The following is a 20,194-nucleotide window of genomic DNA, read 5'->3' as shown; positions in this document are numbered from 1 at the left end:
ACCAGAGCCCCCCCAAATATATATAAAGAGTGAACGCTCTATTAATAAGCCACCGCGGCTCCCCCAGAATTTTAAGTACTACTGGCATTTTGAATCAATATTTCGCATAACTGACAGAGGTGAAGGAAAACTACGCTTTGACAGTGACGAGACGCATTTTTGAGCCTGTACATGAAATATATATTTAACTTAAAGATTCTGTTTAGGTATTACAGCAGTCTATCTCTTCCTCTTATACACAAAATTTTTCTTGGGATCATTAACTTGAATCCATAAGGCAGTTTGCCTTCTCAATGTATGTATGAAATCTAATTAAATAAAAAAAATATACGAATTATATATATATATATATATATATATATATATATATATACACAAATCTAAAATTTCAATGTTGCGTTTGCTACAAGGCGCCTTTCTTTTTCTTTCTTCGATTTGTTTTGTTGACCCTTACAGACAGCATTTTCTAACAACTTGCAGATGGAATCCAACAATATAGATATTTCAGTTGAAACATTATCATTATGTTGAGGGGCATATTTTCTCCGTCAAACAACTAAATAATCTACGTAATCTGTATTAATTAAGCCGTGAATATGTTCTTATCAATGCATAATTTGTCAGTGAGATCGCATCGATTGGACGAAATTGTTATAGAAATCGGAGCATGGAAGAGTGTTCCAGCGCAATACCAGCGAGTGCGGCGTGCTTACAACGATAAAATAAGCCTTTTAAAATGACGAACTCATCTACCATAATCCTCCCATTTTATTATTATATCTTATTTATATATAGTTGTCTTGCCAACGACGTATTAACAACCTTATTATTTTATGACATATGAATATCTTTTTTGTATACTTGACAATTATATTATTTTTAACTAACTTCTTCTTCATAACCTGGGTTAGTACATATAAAAAAAAAATACTTATTGCCCAAAAAATATAAAAATATACAACGTACCGTTGTATGCTTGGCTGCTGTGTCCGCACATTCGTTTTACCGAATCCTAACATGTCCGGACACCCAACAGATAACAACGACATAGCCCTGTCGCTGTACATTGACATTTTACAAGAATGTCTTACATGAGGGTGTTGGTTTAAGTCATTGTGCTGGTTTGCAAGAATGCTTTGTTGGGGAGTCGGTGCAGATAAGCACACGACGTAGTGAAGGCTGAAACATATGGTCAAGAACAAGCATAACTGTTGTTAGTTAAATCGTGAATACAGAGCACAGGTGATGGAGATTAAGTTCTGAGCTCACCTCGTTTGTGAAAAAGTAACAACCAACAAAATTCTCATCTTTGAAACCGTTCGTATACAAACTATTAAACTCGGAAATTGTTCTACCAACGCCCCGAACTCCTGCTGATATACTTCGGCACTTGCATGCTGTTTGGCATGCGAAGGCAACTGGGGAGATGACTACATAAATTCATCTGGTACGAGATAAGGTTTTCGTAAACACAAAATCATGAGTATGTAGTTCGAAAATGTGCTGCATTCGGTCGTATATCAGGCCCCCACACATCATCTTAAGTACGGTGAAAAAGTACACGAAGGAAATTTAGAGTTCAGAGACAGCACTTGAGATTACGAATTTGCAAGACCCATGCTATCGATAAAAAAAGGTCAAACCTAAAATTTGAACTTCATTAATAAGGGCCACCATCCACAGTTTCTGGAATTCGAAATAGGGTCTGTTGAAATTTAGCTTTTCGCGATTTTTTTTTTTACAGCTCTAGCTCTGAAACTATGCACTTTTTGCCATAGGTTCATATGAACTTTTTCTCTTATTTTGATGCGAGGAATTACCTCTTACAGTTTGTCGGTATAGTTCATTAACACCCTGTATATACATATATATTCTACTCGAACTGTGGGTGTGGGTTCCCCGCTACACACGAATCATTTCATGAAATCATCGGTTCCCATTGCATACCTTCGCAGAAAATAAGCCGCTTCAGGGTTTACAACAAAGCATACAATTGCAGGCGTTTGTACAGTTTTCAACACAGTTGGCTGTGGGACATCCAATCCTTTGTTGGTTCTGCCCGAGGATGCAAACTTTCTTTGAAAGTTTTCCGAACACGTTTCACTGTTTCAACATTTATAGGTGGAAGAAAGAATACCTTTCACCTATAGGTACGAATTTTTTCCTTAAAATCGGAGTACTATTTATATGAATTGTGTGCCTGTTAGGTGGATCTTCACTGGACTTTCTTCGAAATCTACGAACACTAGTAACAGACCAGTTGAAAGTTAAATCCAAAGTTTCAAAACGCTCTCTTGTCTTCACTTAAAGCCATTTTCTTTAATACTTTAATATCGGCTTTAATGGAGAACTATGTAAATGAAAGCAGTTTTAACAGCCCATGAAAACTTTTTTTTTTTTTTTTTGAATTTTTCTTTCACTTTTAAGTATCTGTGTGTCATTTGACCTGAGACGTGTGTGTTTCAAATCGGGTAGACATTTGTAATCTCGAACTCAAAGAAGAACCTTCTGAACGTTTATACAAGTGACTATTTAGTTCTCTTGATCTCAATCCTACTGATCTCTCTGTAAACATTACCTCACTAACCACATAATTAATATAAAAGCAGAATGCTTTGTTTTGTATAACAACACTAACAAGACCTTTTCGTTCAACGTTTTAGACAAAGCGACATAATTTAAGGAATGGATTCCCAATAAGGAACCCTCTTAGGATATTTGAACGCACGATAGTGTCTTCGTGACTGGTTCATCACAATTATTTATAATTCGTCATCTTGTTTTGGTTGACAGATGCGTAGGAATATGAATGTCATTTCTCAAAGACAGGTACTAAACAAGCAAGAGATTTATACACTGAAGACAAAAATTTAAGTCTAATCTGTAAACAGAGAGTAATTTACCAGAAATCTGAACATGAGTCAGAAATTAAGACAAGCGAACTATTTTTCTTATGTATTTACATACAAGTTCTTTATGTATTTACATACAAGTTCTTTATGTATTTACATACAATACTGTATTATTTTCAACAATTCTGCAACGGAATATATTACAGTGAAACCTGTTTAAGTTGGCCACTTTTAGCCGGACGGAAAATATTCAATTTAACCAAGGAACGCGGTTATATCTACATATTCCACTTATATGCAATAAACTAAATCGAGGGCTAACTTAACAGGCTTCAATACACATTCCATATATAAAGTTTCTATGTGTTTCAAATAATGCAGTATTTTTCACACGTAGTGACATCACATAACTAAATAGAGTAGTAAATCGTTGACTAGTTCATCAGTTAATTCTAGTTATTGGTACTACATACCTGATTCGTTAACCTTTTAAATATTTCCTTCTTCGCTTTATCTAATTTGTTTCCTTTAGGATTATTGGTAAATATTTTCTCATCTAACTTTTGTAGTTCCTGCATACTGCAGTTGGGTACCTGTTTCATAACCTAAAAATATAATCTCACATAAGATAATCTTAAAATGACATTTTTCTTTAACTACGAGTAAATGATACACAAAGAGTGAAAAATTGCATGACTGGACCGAGAATCGAACTCGGGATTTTCGGCGTACCGTGTCGATGCGTTAACCGCTACGCTACCCAGTCCGCTTCCAGAACAGCCAAACGTCTCTTCGGTGCTCTTCCACTCAAACCACGTGGCTTGTACTACAACTTAGCTGTTGTGGCTGGACAAATCTAGTGTATGTTCAGAACATCACTAACAGTTATATCATTATTTTCTTGAAACGAGGAAACAACCGATTTAAACTTATTTTTACACACCACATTTTCTATTGATGTGAATTCAACAATACACAAGGAGTGAAGAAGTGCATGACTGGACTGGGACTGGAGCAGGATCTTCAACGTACCATGTCGATGTGTTAACCACTACATTACTCAGTCCACTCCCAGAACAGTCTCTCTCTCCCACTACTCTTCAGTGGTCTTCCATTCAGACTACGTGGCTTGTACCACAACCTAGCTGTTGTGCTTGGAGACACATAAATACCGGATTTGTCGAAGCACAACAGCTAGGTTGTCGTACAAGCCACGTGGTCTGAGTGGAAGAGCAAAGAAGAGTGGGAAAGTGATTTTGGCTGTTCTGGGAAAGTACTAGGTAGTGTAGTGGTTAATGCATTGACATGGTACACCGAAGATCCTGGTTTGGAGCCCCTGTCCAGTCATGCACTTTTTTACTTTTTGTGTATTATTAAATTCATATCTACAGAGGATTTGGTGTATAAAAATAAGTTTAAATCTTTTGTTTCCTCCTTTCATTGAGAGCTCATTGTATAGTAATAAGTAGAAAGCTCTTTAAAGGGAATCCTAGTGCACGAATGAGTACAGTAGGAGACTACAAACTCTCATAGCATTTTGACACCGGATCGAATCCTATTCCCTTTTCTTTATTTTGTCTTTTTATTTTGTCCCTCTCTATCCATCAGAAAAACGGAACATCGTAATAAGACAGTAAATTTTGTTAAGTTTTTCCTTTAATCTTCATATCGACTAAGAAGTAGAGTACTACCGGTAATAGCTCTTGTATGCTTGGTACTTCCAATCCTTCGTCGCACAGGAGACAGGCCAACTTTGAACTCAGATAAACGGAGAATGAGAGCAAGTGAAAAACAAACAGACACGACACACCATATCAGAATCTTACTGCCATGAATGAAATAGAAAATGTTATCGTTGTCAAACCAGCTGATGGCAAATTATAGTAGTTGAGCTTTCTAACTTTTCAGCGTTAAAGAAAGCATACTAAACAAAGACTGCGACCATACTCAGTTTCGTTACGGACTGAAAGATGATTAAAAGGAATATAAATAAATAAATTCTATAGGTTTAGGTGCGTGAAAGAATAGTATACGTATGAAACAAAACCAAGCCATTTTAAAAAGGGCAGTAGAGTGAAATGCTGGTATTAAAAGGTTACAACGAAAGGTGACAGCAACCTTTCATTAAATTTCTTGGGTTACGGATTTTCAACTTATGTGTCGGTGGTATATTTTCTTTAAACTGTTTTAAAGTTTATGCCTATCACAATATTTTTAACCAAATCGAAACGAAAAGCCCCATGTGCCTTTTTCTGGCGAAGCGGCTAAAGTGCATACTCCGAGCTTCGATTTGTGTAAGACTAACGCGTGTAGATATCAAATAGGTTAAAAAAGAAGTGTTAAACGAATTATAACATTCCACATCATATGCTTGATGGGGTTTTCGCCATATACGAACACGTGCCCAGTAATGGGAAGAGCATAAATGTCGACTCGTCCGATCTACTAATGCATTTGCAGTCTTCCAATTTCCAAATTTTATGATAGCAGCTGAACGATGCATGTCGCCTTTTGAGCGTTCTGGCGTGTCACGTGGCTTAACTATAGCAACATACGATTACCCATTTTATGAACTTAAAGCCTGTTTTGGCTGTCATTGGAGAGTTTAGATGAATGTTAACTTCTTCAGTTACTTTGGCAACAGTTTTCTTATGCAACGGCAGTATTCGTAACATAAGGTAGTCCTTATTCTGCAGTTTAATGTATCTGCCACTGTTGTGCTTAGAAAATTCTAGTCTGCTATGCACTATGTAAGCTATCATGATTTTCGATATCATGCCCCGTATTTTCGATACTAAAATAAAGTTGACGTTTTACTTATACATGTCCCAGTTAGACAGCCATCAACAATTAGATACGAAAACCTGGTGTGACGTACTGCCCACTCAAAATAAAAGTACGTGACTATGACCACACTGCCTATTGCTACTACTAGAACAGTCACTATAATCTGCAACAAAGAAAGGTTCAATAACGCAGTTTTCAATGTGGCCAGGCACTGAAATATTTAGCATCGGTAGTTTTCCCATGTGTTCCAACTATTTGTAGCTCTTGCTTACTTTTCTTCTTTCTCTCCGTTTTTTCCCTACGTATGTGGGCGACGATTCTGATGAATCTTCTGCATAAAACCTTGTCCCGGAATTCTTCTCTTGTTAGACCTTTCTCCTTGAAGTTATCCTTAACCATATCCATCCACTTCCTTCTTTGTCTCCCTCTACGTTTCTTCCAATCCACTTCCACTGTCATCGCTCTTCTGACCACATAGTCATTTGTTCTTATTGGATGGCCATATCACTGCATTTTTCTTGGATATCTTTACAACCTTAGTTGTTCCCTTTACTAACTCATTCGTTTGTCTATTCTTGTTACAGCACACATCCAGCGTTGCATTCTCATTTCAGTAACACTCTTTTACCTGTGCTTTCTTTATTAGCCATGTTTCTGATCTTATTTCACACTTGGTCTAACCACTATTTTGTAGATTATTGCTTTATTCTTTACCGTAATTCTGTGGTTACACAGAACGCCACATACTTTCTTCCAATTTCATTATTCCTTTTTTTTTTTTTTTTTTTTTAATTTCCACTTCGAAAATCACCGTTCTCGGCAACAAATGAGCCTAAATATTTAAAATTCTCCACTTCATTTAATCGTTCCTCCTCTACCTTTATTTTTTCCATTTCCTTTTTCGTTAATCTCCAGATATTCCGTTTTTTTCTACTAATTTTTAAGTCACTAACTTCCAAAGAATTCTTCCAACTCTGTCATCTTAACTTCTCTCTTTGAACTGTAGAGTACAATATAGTTGTTAACAACATACACTAGGAGGCATCATCTCTCACATCTGTGACAACATTGAAGAGGTGCGAGCTTAAGGTATCCTGTTGTAATCCAACTCTAACAAGGATTTAGCACGTCAATCCCTGCTACTTCTTACTTTGGTAGTACCATATATATATATATATATATATATATATATATATATATATATATATATATATGTATGTATAAGTTAGGGCGGGGCGAAAAATCACTTTTTTATATATCGAAAACGCAATAGTGCGGGAAAGTTGTTAGTTATGTTGATAAAATACTGTAAAAATTTCGTCACTAAAATCAAATAACTTCGGGTGGCGAATCGCCAAAAAAGATTTTGTGTCTTTATAGGGTACGCAAACCCGCCGTACACACCACTCTTTTGTTTTTCTACGGTAAATGAACAAAGGTATTACCTATATTTCTTAACTAAAGTAATATTTTCTGCATGATTTAAGCACAACACAACAATCTACTTAATAAAAAATACATATTTATTCTGCACCTCTCTCCTTGTTTCTGTGAAACGACCCAGGACCCATCAGGACGTGGGTGCAGGTATGGAGAGAAAGAGATCTTTAAGTTTTACGTCCCACGATTATGCCGGCTAGGCTAAAGAAGACGGTGATGAGAAATGAATCAAATGGTGGAATGCAAAAGTGGGAGGAAACGGGAGAACCCCGAGAAAACCCACGCACACGGTGTTTGCCCACGACAAAGTTCACTTGGCGGGAGCTGGGATCGAACCCGGGACCCCAAACATCAGAGGTGAACGCTCTACCACTGAGCCACCTAGATGCAGGTCGGGTCCCTTCGAAGCCCACCCCACCATCCATACACGTATGTTCAAAATTAGATCTTTGGTTCTTTGCAGAGCATAGTTTGCCTTTTTTCTACTGTTGGGTTTACAGATTGGAATTTTAGTTTAAGTCTGATAAAACCATCTCTGCCACAAACCGCTGCAGATGCTTCTGTTACAAGTTTCACGTAGAGTTCTGTACTCTTAATGTGACAGGAATATTCAAAGTTTTTTTTATGCCTGGATGTTCACGGTTATTACTGTAGATTCCAAGTTCTTTGTTGGAAAACAAGACAGCGCTGGAGGATGCATCACTTCAACTGATTTCCAATTAATAAGGTCCGTGTAATCGTTTGCATTGAAATTGACCTTCGGTAGCATAATTCTTTTACATGTGACTAATTGTCTACTTTAGCTGGTTTTCCTCGTTTCGTCTTCCTATTATTGCTACTATCATTATCTCTACTCTTCTCGTTCCTAGCCTTTTCCCTTGCGTTGACTATCTTTCTCCATGCCTCTTTTCTGACGTGAAGTCTTTCATTGTCAACCACAGAAAGCAATATATTCTCCGGGTGGTGCGAAATAAAAGTTACTTTGAATCACTTCTTGGAGCAGTTGCCGCTCCTTTTGTGGTATGTATCTTGAAGAAGCTCTCATTAATCACACGTGTTTAGCTCAATTTTTACAAGTACAGTATCTTTTTACTGAAAACCAGCGACCTTCAGTCTCTTTTCCGCATAGAGTTTGATCTTTAAGACCATCAAAGTACAAGGCTCTAAGGATCTTTCTTTTGGCCATTAGAACTTCCTTTTGTCGTATCTTTTTTCTTTCTCGACGGATTTTTTTTGCGGTCTATCATCTGGCCAGCATTCTTTGGATCAATTAATCCAAAAGATTGCAATGTAGCTGTTGCTATCACAGCAGTTGCACCATCAGATGTTCCAAATCGGTCTGCCAGCATAACGAGGTCTAAGAACATGTTGTTATTGCTTGCTTCTTTTTTTTTCTAATATCCTGTTGTTTCGCAAAGTAATCATCAACACTTGACTCATCACCATCAGAAGATGATGTCTGGAGTTCACATTAGAGCTACTCGTTTGTGATAAGTAAGAAGACTGTTGGCGGATGGCCTCTCGTGATTTTCTTTTAGTGCATATGATTAATTGTAAAATCTCCTCGTAGTCAACTCCCTCTATTCTGTCTACTCATGTTGTTCTCTGATCTTGCAGAAATGTCCACTCCTTCCTAGATACTTTCTTTCTCAATTCACATGAGCACATGGAAAGTTCATGACATTTACAGGAACATATATCAAAGAACTTCGTATAATCTTGTTTAAATATATCCTTTTTTTCTGGAAACTAGCAGAAGCTTTTGTTTTCTTCTCAGATTTAATAAATTTCTTGTATATCTTCCGTGCAAGGCAAGTGGAAGCTGAACTATACGTTCTAACGACACAGTAGGAATGGAAGCCTTCTAATAAACAGATTTCACACACTGAGCAACGTCTCTCGCCACCTTCTTTACAAATGGATCATACCCTTTCTCATACTTTTCAAGCTCTACCAAATGAAAATAATGCTTCATTACATCTGATTTTGTGGACAATTGTACACCTGAAAGCTCAGCTGAATGTCCAAACATGGGTAAGTAGTTCTCGATCTTGTTCTTATCTTCGGTGTGGTTAGAGCTTCAATATAGATATAAAATACAGATCTCACATACACTACATAAAGTTTAATTTACATAACACAAACAAACTATTTATAGACTTATCAACTACGTACAACGACATAAACACTGAAATGCAATGTTAACACCGGAAAATTACCTTGAAAATTGAATACCTTGAATAAAAGTCTTCTGTACTCGAACAAAGTTATCGAATACTAATGTTTCTTTTTGATACTGCTACTATCAATTGGACTAGTGCAAATTGAATTCTTACGCAGGGGAGGAAGGTAAGTTGTATAAGGCAGTACGAGAACTTTTTTAAAGGAAAAGAGTGTTGAAGGAAAAATTATAATGAACAATGAACACTTTTATCGGCGTATTAATTTAATGCTAGAACCTTACATGAAACCACAAGTACAGTATATGATATACTACTATGTTTTGCTAAAATGAGCTATTTAATGGTTCCAAATCTACCTAAATCATCTAGAAATTATTTCTTCAATTTTATAGACTGCTTAAGTTAAGAAATATAGGTAATACGTTTGTCATTTAACGTAGAAACACAAGAGAGTGGTGTGTACGGCGGGTTTGCATACGATATGGACAATCTTTATGGCGATTCGCCACCCGAAGATATTCGATTTCAGCGACGAAACTTTTACAGTATTTTATCAATAACAATTGACAACTTTTCCGCACTATTGCGTTTTCGATATATAAAAAAGTGATTTTTCGCTCCGCCCTAAATATCTCCTATCTATCTATATCTATATCTATCTATCTATCTATCTATCTATATGTATATATATATATATATATATCTTGGATTATCCTTACATATTTCTTTGACACTCCTCCGCAGATATTTCCGTATTTCATTACATTCCAGACATGGTAGTCTGTCGTAGGCCCAAATCAATGAAGACAATATGCAACCAAATTTGTACTTTCTGATGTTTTTCATAGCCTTAGTCTTAGTATAAAAATTGAGACTGTTGTACTCCTTCTTGGCATAATACAAACTGTTATTCTATTGATGTTCCCTCCCGTAATCACCCTTGTATACACGACTTCAAAAGTGCATTCCCACCTGCAATGCCCCCTTTCCTGCAATAGCAGCCAAAAACAGGTGTCGTTGGGGTGGTTGAGAATTAGAAAGACGTTGGAAAACAAATTTTGTTACGAATATATCAGTGTGGCAAACTGCAAATAAGAGAATAAAATAAATTGTTAAGAATGACGAATCGTAAGGGCAATGGATGACATAAAAAGTTACAAAATGGTCTTACTTAAGCTGTTCAAACAAGATGAATGGTTAGAAATAGATATCAGTTTCCTTCCCCCCAAAAAATAAAAAACTCGTAATAAAAGAAAAAGGTTACATAAGTAAAGTTTTAATATAAAAGCCTAACAGCACAAAAATAAACATCCATACGAAACGGAAAGAGACAAACACAGAATAAGGGACATCAGTGGCGCAGCACACTTTCGGGCCTCCTATGCAAGATAAAGAGAGATTATTATTTTTAAAAACTCGTTTCCTTTTCGAACTCTGATAGTGTACCAGTATATCATCTTACTTTTTAAAATCGCCACTGTAGCCTTTACTTGATCTTGCATGAGAGGCCCGCTAGTCTACTACGCCACTGGTGTTCCTTATTCTGTGTTTGTCTGTCTTTCCGTTTCGTGTGGATGTTTGTTTTTGTGCTGTTAGGCTTAAACTTTACTTATGTAACCTTTTTCTTTTATTACGAGTTTTTGATTATTTTTTGGAGGAAGGAGAGAAACTGATATCTATTTCTAACCATTCATCTTGTTCGGACTGCTTAAGATCATTTTGTAACTTTTTATGTCATTCATTGCCCTCACGACTCGTCATTGTTAACAATTTATTTTATTCTCTTATTTACAGTTTGCCACACTGATATATTTGTAACAAAACTGAGGTTTGATCCAACGCCTTTCTAATTCTCAGCCACCTCAACGATCCTGTTCTTTTTGTGTTGCCTACTATATCAGGAAAGGGAGAATTGCAGGTGGGAATGCACTTTTGGAGTCGTCCGTACAATATTCTCCCAACTCTTCATCACATGTGACATTCGTTTGATTTCTTTGCAGTTTTCATAGCTCTATACATTTCCCTTCCTGAAAATGTAGCTTACTATATTTCTTTTTCCTATCATATAATGGACAATTCCATGAACGCCCGTATCATATTCCATTCATGACGATTTATGTTTCGCTAAATACATCATATTTTAAACGATATGTTCTGAAATGTTAACAGCTATTTGAAGATTCTTGTAAACCAATCTTGCTGCATCAAAGTATCTAGTTTTCAAAGCAAAACTTTTTGAGCCATAACTGGCATAAATGATTTTCATTTATAACATGAAAAAAGAAATATCGTGCAAGATTATCATTCGAAACAACCTATTTAGGTAGACAAGAAATATACCAATATTTATTGGGATCATAACTTACCGCAATCCAGAGAAGCTACTAATGATCGTTGCACCAGTAATTAAAAGATATCTGGTCATTAAAAGTTATATAAACTACTACTTCAAAATATAAAATTAGCAGTAAAGAGAACTACTTAGAGAAACAGATCCCCGTCTGAACAAAATCTAATTCACTCATGTTACACTTATATACACTACCTCAATTATTTCTGGAAATAATGGTCTCAGAACTTCGTACACTTGCGCTCCTAATGAGAGAAGGGCTCCTTGGTTTGACTCATGCTGACCATGCATCTGAAGCCCTTGGAGTATGGATGTCATGATATGTTCAGCAATAGGGAGGGTTAAACTACCATCTAAAGCAAGTTGTTTAACAATAGGTCCTGCTAACAATGTGGCTTTCAAACTGGCATTCGTATCATGCCATGAAAGAGCTCTGAAATAGTAGAAACAACAATTAATATCGCAATTCATTAGAAAATTGTTATATAAGTCATAATTATTCCATCTGACATAATCAAATGAAACTTACTACAGGAAAATATGAAAGAAGTATTTTGATCATATACAACAAATATTTCCAAAGACCATTCATTGTCACGATCTATAGTTACTAGAAATTAAGGATTGTTACTTATTTATTAAGGAGCTTTCAGATAAAGCCAAATGGCTATTAACAATAGGAAAAGGAAAACGTAGAAGTTGGTCGCTTTGAGTCTGCGGGGGTATTGGCTCAATGGTAGAGCGCTAACTCTTAGTGCGAGGGATTCGATCAAAAAACATATGAGTTTGCGGTGGACAATTTTCTGAGGGTTAGTTTCCTCTCACATTCTCATTGCTTCAATTCTTACATAATTGTTTACTTTCATTGATCCCCGTTTTCTTTAGCCTAAAGAGCATAAACGTGGAACAATAATTTTAAAAAAGTTTCGCGGGACTGAGAAAACTTGGAAAATCCCTGCTAGAACAACTGACTTTCGGATTTAAACATTAGAAGTCCTCTCTGACTACGAAGCAAAAATGGTAACCTTTACCTAGTAGCTCGCTAGACAGGCTTGCTTTAATTTGATGAATACATAAAACAAACAACCCCATTTACTTTACTGCATTTAAAGTTCATGACACATTTACACACGAATATACGGCCTTCTTTCATATCATGAGATATTACGATTTATTCTGGTACAATTATTTCACATCATAATGAGCCACTAATGATATTCCATTCATGCCTGCCTTAGACAGTAATAGTAGCTCTACTGTTCCCTACCTTTGGAATATTTTTTGTCTCGTTTCCATGCTAAGGTCTGTTCGGCTTGTGTGATCATTCTGATTATTACCAGCAGAACAGCCTCCACATAAAATGGGTATCCGACGGCCTTGGACGGCGCTGAGAGAATGTAATCACATCCAAAACATATTGGGTCAATCCATCTGAAGTGGTCCAAAGACTGTGAAAATGGTTGCTCGACCATCTCGGAAAATTATAGAAATTGGAGTATGATGAGCCTTGTGTATGAGATGGTCAATAAAATCATTTACGTTGCCGTATGTACAAGTATTCTTGAATGGCGGCCATCTTTGTTGTCAGTGGAGTGTCAACTTTTGGTTTGCAAGCGTTTACGAAAACTACAAAGGGATGTTTCGTGCTCATGATGTACGAAACAGATGAACACCAAACAAAAATGAATGTTTACAGGAGAAATTGAGGTACACGGAAAATATATACGCTTTATTCTAAATAAATATGCAGGGTTGCAAACCAATACAAGAAAACACCAAAAACTAAAGAAAATTACACTTTTAAAGGGACTGTATTTTGGAATGGCATAAAGTGAGGGTTTATAAATTTTGCGCTGAATATTATTGCGTGTAAAGAGTGTGCAGAAATAACTACAGCTATAATACTACTGGCACCTTAGATTTATGTGGGTGTGAAATTTAAGTTTGTGATTTTGATGCCACTTTTAGGGCGCAATATCTCAGGAGGGCACAAAGTGCTAAAAATTGTTGTTAGGCCACAAAATAATTCTGTATGTGAATAACTATTGCAAAAAAAATCATGACTGGTATTACATGGAGAAGAAAGTAAGGATATGGTAAAAACGCGAAGAAAGCAAGTGCGTGACGATAGTGCCCGGAAAAATTTAAATGTTTCGGTATGTTTCATGCTACATCTCAAAAACTACACATGGTTCAGCAATTAGGCCCGCTTTTGTTTGTGTTCAGCTGTGCAAAAGCTTGTGAGTGGCGTTTCCGTCTTCCTAGCTCATGATCATTGCCACGTCCATATGGTAAGGGGATTAGCTTCTTCTTGCACTCACGACGCCCATCGTCGAACTGGACAACGATATTAAGACACTCAATATATCACCAAAGTGTCATTGAAATCCGATCCAGTTACGGAAGTTAATGTTTTCACAAGGTTGGATTACAGCGTAACTATATATAAAACTACATGAACTGACATAAAGCGGTACTTCCGGTTGACGTGCAAAGTTGAAATTTGGCATGATTGTGGTTTTCAGGGGCTAACCCGCAGGAAAACTGCCAAAAGTGAATATTTTTAATTTTTAGGAGCTCTAGAGGGAGAGGTGAAAAAATTCCCCATGTTATTTAAATAGTTTTTTTTTTGGGGGGGGGGGGACCTATAATCCCATGTTTTACGTACTTGGAATAAAAACTTTGAAAATTCGGTACGCTTGTACGTTTTCGTTAGCGTTACAAAAGTAAATAACCAAAAATAAAAATTCCCAAATTTAGTGGTTTTACGGGGAACTGAAAAATCTTTCCCATGTTATTTATCTACACTTCAAAATGTTTAGGCACTTCCGGCAGGAACAGAATGACGAAACTTTGCATGATTGTAGACTTCAGGGACTAAAACACAGGAAAATTACCAAAAGTGAATATTTTTAGTTTTTAAGGGGTCTAAAGAGGGAATGAAAAAATTCCCATCTTATTTAAAAGGCGTCTTCTTGGGATACAAAATCTTATCTTTTAGATAGTTGAAATGAAAAGATGCTTGAAATATGGTAAAATTGTGAGTTTAAGAGGTGCGAGGCAGTAAGCCGAGCAAAGGCGCGGGGTCTGGAGGCAAAGCCGCCTGCTAGCCAAAGGCTAGTCTATTCTATAAAACATAATCTTGTGAACATATTAACTTCCGTAACTGGGACTGGATTTCAATATTTTGCTGATGCATTGAGTGCCTTATTTCCGCGGTTCAGTTCGACGATGGGTGTCGCGGGTGCAAGTTGGAGCTAACCCTCATACCATATAGACGTCAATGATCATCGAGCTAGAAAGACGTAACAAATGCTACTCGCAAGCATTTACACAACTGAACAGAAATGAAAGTGGGTCTAAATACGTTACGTAAGTACTTCCTCTAAAACTAAAGTACATAAGTTACTTAGTAATTTAACGAATTACTGAACAATTATTTATTAAATATGAGTTATAATAAAAGGAAATCGCAGAAAATACCTAAGATATGATGTGTAATGTGTTTGTAGATGGAATGTCGATCAATGGTAGTGACACTGATAGCTAAATAGGCATTATCTTCGTTGTTTATCTGCCTTCTCTTTTTTCTTAATACCTTATTTGCAAATTAATTAAATTTCCTATGAAAAGTTTCATACTATTTTTTTTTTTTTTTTTTTTTAATGAAGGCATTTTGGAACAGGGTTTCAATATTATTTGTAAAATGAGTTACTGGAGCAAACAGCACAAGTATATATATGTATGCATTATACAAATGGAAAATGAAAGACAGTACTTCTTAAAGAATAAAAATCAACTAAGGTTTCACATGATAATATGATAGATAAAAATTATTAACATAATGTAATTACATTAATGTGATTGATTACTGCCTTGCACGCCATCTCTAGTCTACATCATCATGTATTTTCGAGTCAAGCTCGTTTTTATGCCTACTGAAAGTACATAGCGTTTGAAAGCTAAATATAGCGGAAGTTCACAATCATATTCAATTACTGGGATATATCAAAAGTACTTCCGTCTTACAAGCATATTCTTATTACAACGGCACAAGACTAAAAGAAACATGTTACAAATTAAAACATAAGCCGTCGAATTTTATTACTGTCCTTTGTCATTTTCCAAGTTGTTCGATTTCTTGTCGGTACCATTCTCACAATTTTCATGCAAAAAATTCGTAATATGCTCTTATTATCTTTAAGAGTAACAAAGTACTGCAAATGGAAAGTCGAATTGTTAGCCTTGAAGCAATTGAACGAGTTCTACGTCGTAAGGTCAGATACTGTTTCCTACTCTTCCTCTTCGTGAACACTACCAACTGCTTCCGTGGCTTTGAGCTCCAGCTTCAAATGATGCCTCAGCATTGATAAAATATCACTATTTGTATATGCCATGTGCACTTTTGATACATTCCTATATGAAAGAATGGGCTAAGCCTTTTGGTTTATGTAGTGCGAGTATAGAAGTTGAAGAGCGTGATGGTCCGTTCTTGAAGATACTTGAACGGAAATTTACCTTCTGGGAAGAAAGAGCTGATTGACTGACAACTGATGACAACATAATAAAATAATAATAATTTTGAATTTTCAGAAAACAGATAGAGTTTGGATACTTAATTGAAATGTTCGCTGAGTAACACTAACGTCACTCTTTCGTTTATAACGGACAGAGAGTAACTTGTGTCGACACGATGACGAAGTACTGAAACTCACTGTGGAATGGATCAAATTACTGTTCACTTATGATCCTTCTGAGGAGAAAAAAAGAAAGAAAGAAAAAAAAAAGGAATGGCATAAATCAGACGAAGTTTCTAATCCACCTTATCGAAAGCAACTGTCCGAAGCAAAACAGGACGATCATGCTGACAATCTTTTAGGCAGATGAGGGAACTGGCCCCGAAAAGGTAATATAAGAGTAAATGGAGAGTATTAGTTTGTAGAAGCAAGTACGAAACTAGCAAGGGGAGAAAAACTGACCTTGAGATGTGGATCATCTTTATGCCACTTCACTAAAGGACTTATGGCATTAGCCATTTACTCTACTTCCCACATTTGGCGAATCTCCAGTAACAGTTACATGTTCTAGAAACTATAGCTCTACGTTCATGAAGTCAGTTATCAAGAGTTTCGAACTCTATCTATCTCCATTTTGCAACTGTGATCTTAATTCGGAGATATAAAAGGTGTACCGCAATAAAAAGTAAGTATACTAAAGAGAAGCACAATGTTTTGCTTCATTATCCGCTTCAATATAGTTAGGAAAACAACTTTTGAACTAAAAACTATTCACGAAAATAAAGCATATTTATCAACTTACTTTAAAACACACAATGTAACAGACTGACAAGTTGCTTGGCACCTCAAAACCATCTGACCCAAATCACTGACGACTTCGGTTGGAACGAATGGATTATTAAATCTTGCACTTCCCTCAGTGTCATCTTGGTCCATAAGGTCAGCAGCAAACTCTATACTACTTCCTCCAAGAAGAACAACTTTGAGTACATCCAAATACTCACGAGTTAGCTGTCTGTTGAGCATATCTTCCAAAACTTCCTGTTAAAATACATACATTCCTTCATCAACATACAGAACACAACCATTCTCTTATATGTTAATAACTTCAAATTAATGTCATACTACTACCCTTCGGAGGAACTTTTCCTCAACCAATAGATGCGAATGGAAATCTGTAATAAATAATGTAAAGAAAATGGGCACATATAAAATCGGATTACTCCGTTGTACTGTATCCATAAATAAATTGACGATATTTTAACTTAGTAATTGTTGGGTTCTTTAAATAATACCTTTGAGAAAAATGCTGCGGTTATTCCTCATTAACTTAAGTCGCTTGGAATGGTAAATCCTATCGTGTTTAATCGGAACGGAAAGGAATCACTACAAAAAGAATCTTAAATACACTTATTACCTTTATTTACATCTTCATTTTATTCGTCTCTCTCTTTACATAAAATTTATCTTCATAATCATTTATTTAAACTTTCAGTTAAACATAAATCATTTTTTTATAATCTTAATTCATACTATCTTATGTACTTACAATTTATTTTTTTCTGTTCTCACAGACTCTTGTCTAGCAACATACAATTACCGAGATTGATTATTTCGATGACACTTTTCGTCTCTCACACTATTCCAACATTACTAACGTTTACTTTGTAGTACAATAATGAATTAAGAACTAAGTAACTATTGTTTAAAATACAGAAGGCCATTCAGTTTATAATCAACGATTTAGCTTCGCTGTTGTTACTTGTGTAGTTCCGCCAGAAAAAGGAAACTGGTGTCGTTATCAATGTTTTTTTCGTGTTAGTGCTAATAAAATGTCTCCGAAAGTAAGCCGTTATTAAAAAGAGTACATCATAGCCCTATAGTGTGGGCGTACTAGCATTCGAAGTGGAAGTAATTGGTATAAAGCTGACTTTGGTCTCGTTTGATGCAGATTAGATGCAGATTGACACATTAAAAGCCCACCGCTATCCAAGTTGGGATAATATATACAGAGTGGTCCAAAGTTGCTGATATTACCATGTAAAGTACATAAAATGGTATTGTAAAGAAGAACTTTATGTAGTAAAAAAAGTGACACATATGGTGACTTTAATTGCTGTGGAAGATTGCACAGTTTTACACAAGTACGTGCTCTTTTCGTTCCTTTAAAGTTGGTGCATATACAGGATGACACCACAAAACGACATTGTTAGTGAGTGAAAACAGTCACTAACATCTCGAACGCTATACATCCACCTATTATGTCTAATTGAGCGAAGCTAATGGTGTGTTTTAAAAGAAGATTTTGCAAAGATATACATAGATATATCTTTTTAGACTAGGCTGTAAATAAATATCGGTCATATGAAATGGCTTCCTGGCGAAATATTCAGACGTAAGCCCAGAGATGTCATAAGCTGCAGTCTAGATACCACCAAAAATAGTGGATTTCAGAAGGTGAGATCCAAAGGACTTAACACTTTTAACATTTAGCGAACGTCGGAATGATCATGGTACTGGATATAGAATCATTGCAACCACGACCTTAATGGTGTTGCGAAAATACACAAAGACTATCACCATGACCACGCCCCACAGTAAAAGAATCAGATAATGCGAGGAAGAAAAAGAAAAATGAAAACTACAAACCGTCCCCTAAAAAGAAACGCCTCCAATCTGTGTCAGAGTTCAACTGGAAGACGAATTGCTTATTTTGTTATGAAAGAATTGACTTTCATAACCCAGAGTGTCAAAAGTTTTACATAACTGAAACTTTACAAATTTCGCGAAAGTATTCGTACCCACTGCAGCAACCAAAATGATATAGGGGTGGAAGTTGCAAAGAGGTTTCGAACTTTCACTGCTCTTGTTGTAGCTGAAGCTGTTTATCACAAGAATTGCGGTGATCGATTTCGCCTGAATAAACGTCTTGTGTTAATGTCTACAGAAAGTAGGAAAACAAGCAATCCAACGTACAAATGAATCATGCATTTGGAACTTGCTGGCTGATCGAAGAACTGTACCAACTCGGATTTTCAGTGCCTTACAGTGAAGTCATGAGCTACAAGCAGTCGGTAGTAGGTTGTGGCGACATCATCTTGAAAGAGTTCTATCCTGGAGATTTCCTTCAGTGGGTCATAAACAACATTGATCACAACATCAATACCGTTGCGTATGAGCGTGCCCCTACATCAACATCGTTATTCAAAGATGGATTCATACAGAAACCAGACAAAGGAAGTCTTGCCACTGTGATTACAAAGGTTGTTGCATGGTGTCCTCGTCCAAAATGTAGGATTAAGTTCGCTCTGGACGGTGGAGCAGTACTTCATCGAGTTCGCTGAACGAGGAAAAATTCAGAGATGCTAGTGGATGATATTGTCAAATCAATACCGCTTATTGGTTTTGTCGACGTCCGAACGTGGAGTTCCCATTGTACTTGATGCATATGATTCTCCAAGTACGAAGAGTCAAACACGGAAGACGTAAATGTTATACACCAGATGTGTACTTTGACGCATCCACAGACATCTGCATCAGCCAGAAAACATTTTTATCCAATACTACAAACAACCACAATTGTATCACTCTTCTTTCTCAGGCACACGTGTATCATTAGACGGTCATGATATCACCTAGTCCACTGGAGATGCCGACTGCCTAATTGTCCAAACGGCTCTGAAACATGCTGCCGGGTAATTTTGATATTGTCACTGTGGTTGCTGATGACACAGATATCTTTATTGTGGTAGTATACCACTTCAGACCTGAAATATGTGATGCATTTGTTCAAAAAAGTGGAATCAAGAGCAGTTAGGGCACACATGTGAGCGTGTGTAAAATATGTAGTAATTGAACACCGGCTATGTCATCACATCTACTGATGATCCAAGCCATCAGTTGATGTGATACCGTATCTGCGCCTTTTTTAAAGCTCACAGAAGGCAAAAGACTTAAATAGTTCACTCGTGACTTGTCCAGTAAACGCTGCAGATGTCGCTTGAATCGGCATAGCAATACTGTCAACTCTTTATAGTGAAACGTCTGACACATTTAAACAAACTT

At 36.4% G+C, this 20,194-nt stretch overlaps 2 protein-coding genes across 7 annotated transcripts in view; one reads left to right on the top strand and one right to left on the bottom strand.

Annotated features, from left to right (window-relative positions):
* Ranbp21 (exportin-5-like protein Ranbp21) overlaps positions 1-20,194 on the bottom strand; it is a 116,777-nt gene that overhangs the window by 7,788 nt on the left and 88,795 nt on the right. For all 5 annotated transcript variants that reach the window (XM_081752041.1, XM_081752045.1, XM_081752044.1 and 2 more), the window contains exons 8-10: positions 16,932-17,170; positions 11,808-12,045; positions 3,326-3,457 (exon numbers count right to left, since the gene is read on the bottom strand). In XM_081752041.1, the coding sequence (XP_081608167.1) occupies positions 3,326-3,457; positions 11,808-12,045; positions 16,932-17,170 (609 nt within the window). The remainder of the gene's footprint in view (positions 1-3,325; positions 3,458-11,807; positions 12,046-16,931; positions 17,171-20,194) is intronic.
* LOC145680891 (NAD-dependent protein deacetylase sirtuin-3, mitochondrial-like) overlaps positions 1-20,194 on the top strand; it is a 287,622-nt gene that overhangs the window by 217,709 nt on the left and 49,719 nt on the right. The window lies entirely within an intron of this gene.

The sequence above is a fragment of the Thermobia domestica genome, chromosome 3 (assembly GCF_964235325.1).
Source record: "Thermobia domestica chromosome 3, izTheDome1.hap1.1, whole genome shotgun sequence".
NCBI classification, from domain to species: domain Eukaryota; kingdom Metazoa; phylum Arthropoda; class Insecta; order Zygentoma; family Lepismatidae; genus Thermobia; species Thermobia domestica.
The sequence above is the reverse complement of the archived record's forward strand: the minus strand, read 5'-3'. Positions and strand labels throughout refer to the sequence as shown.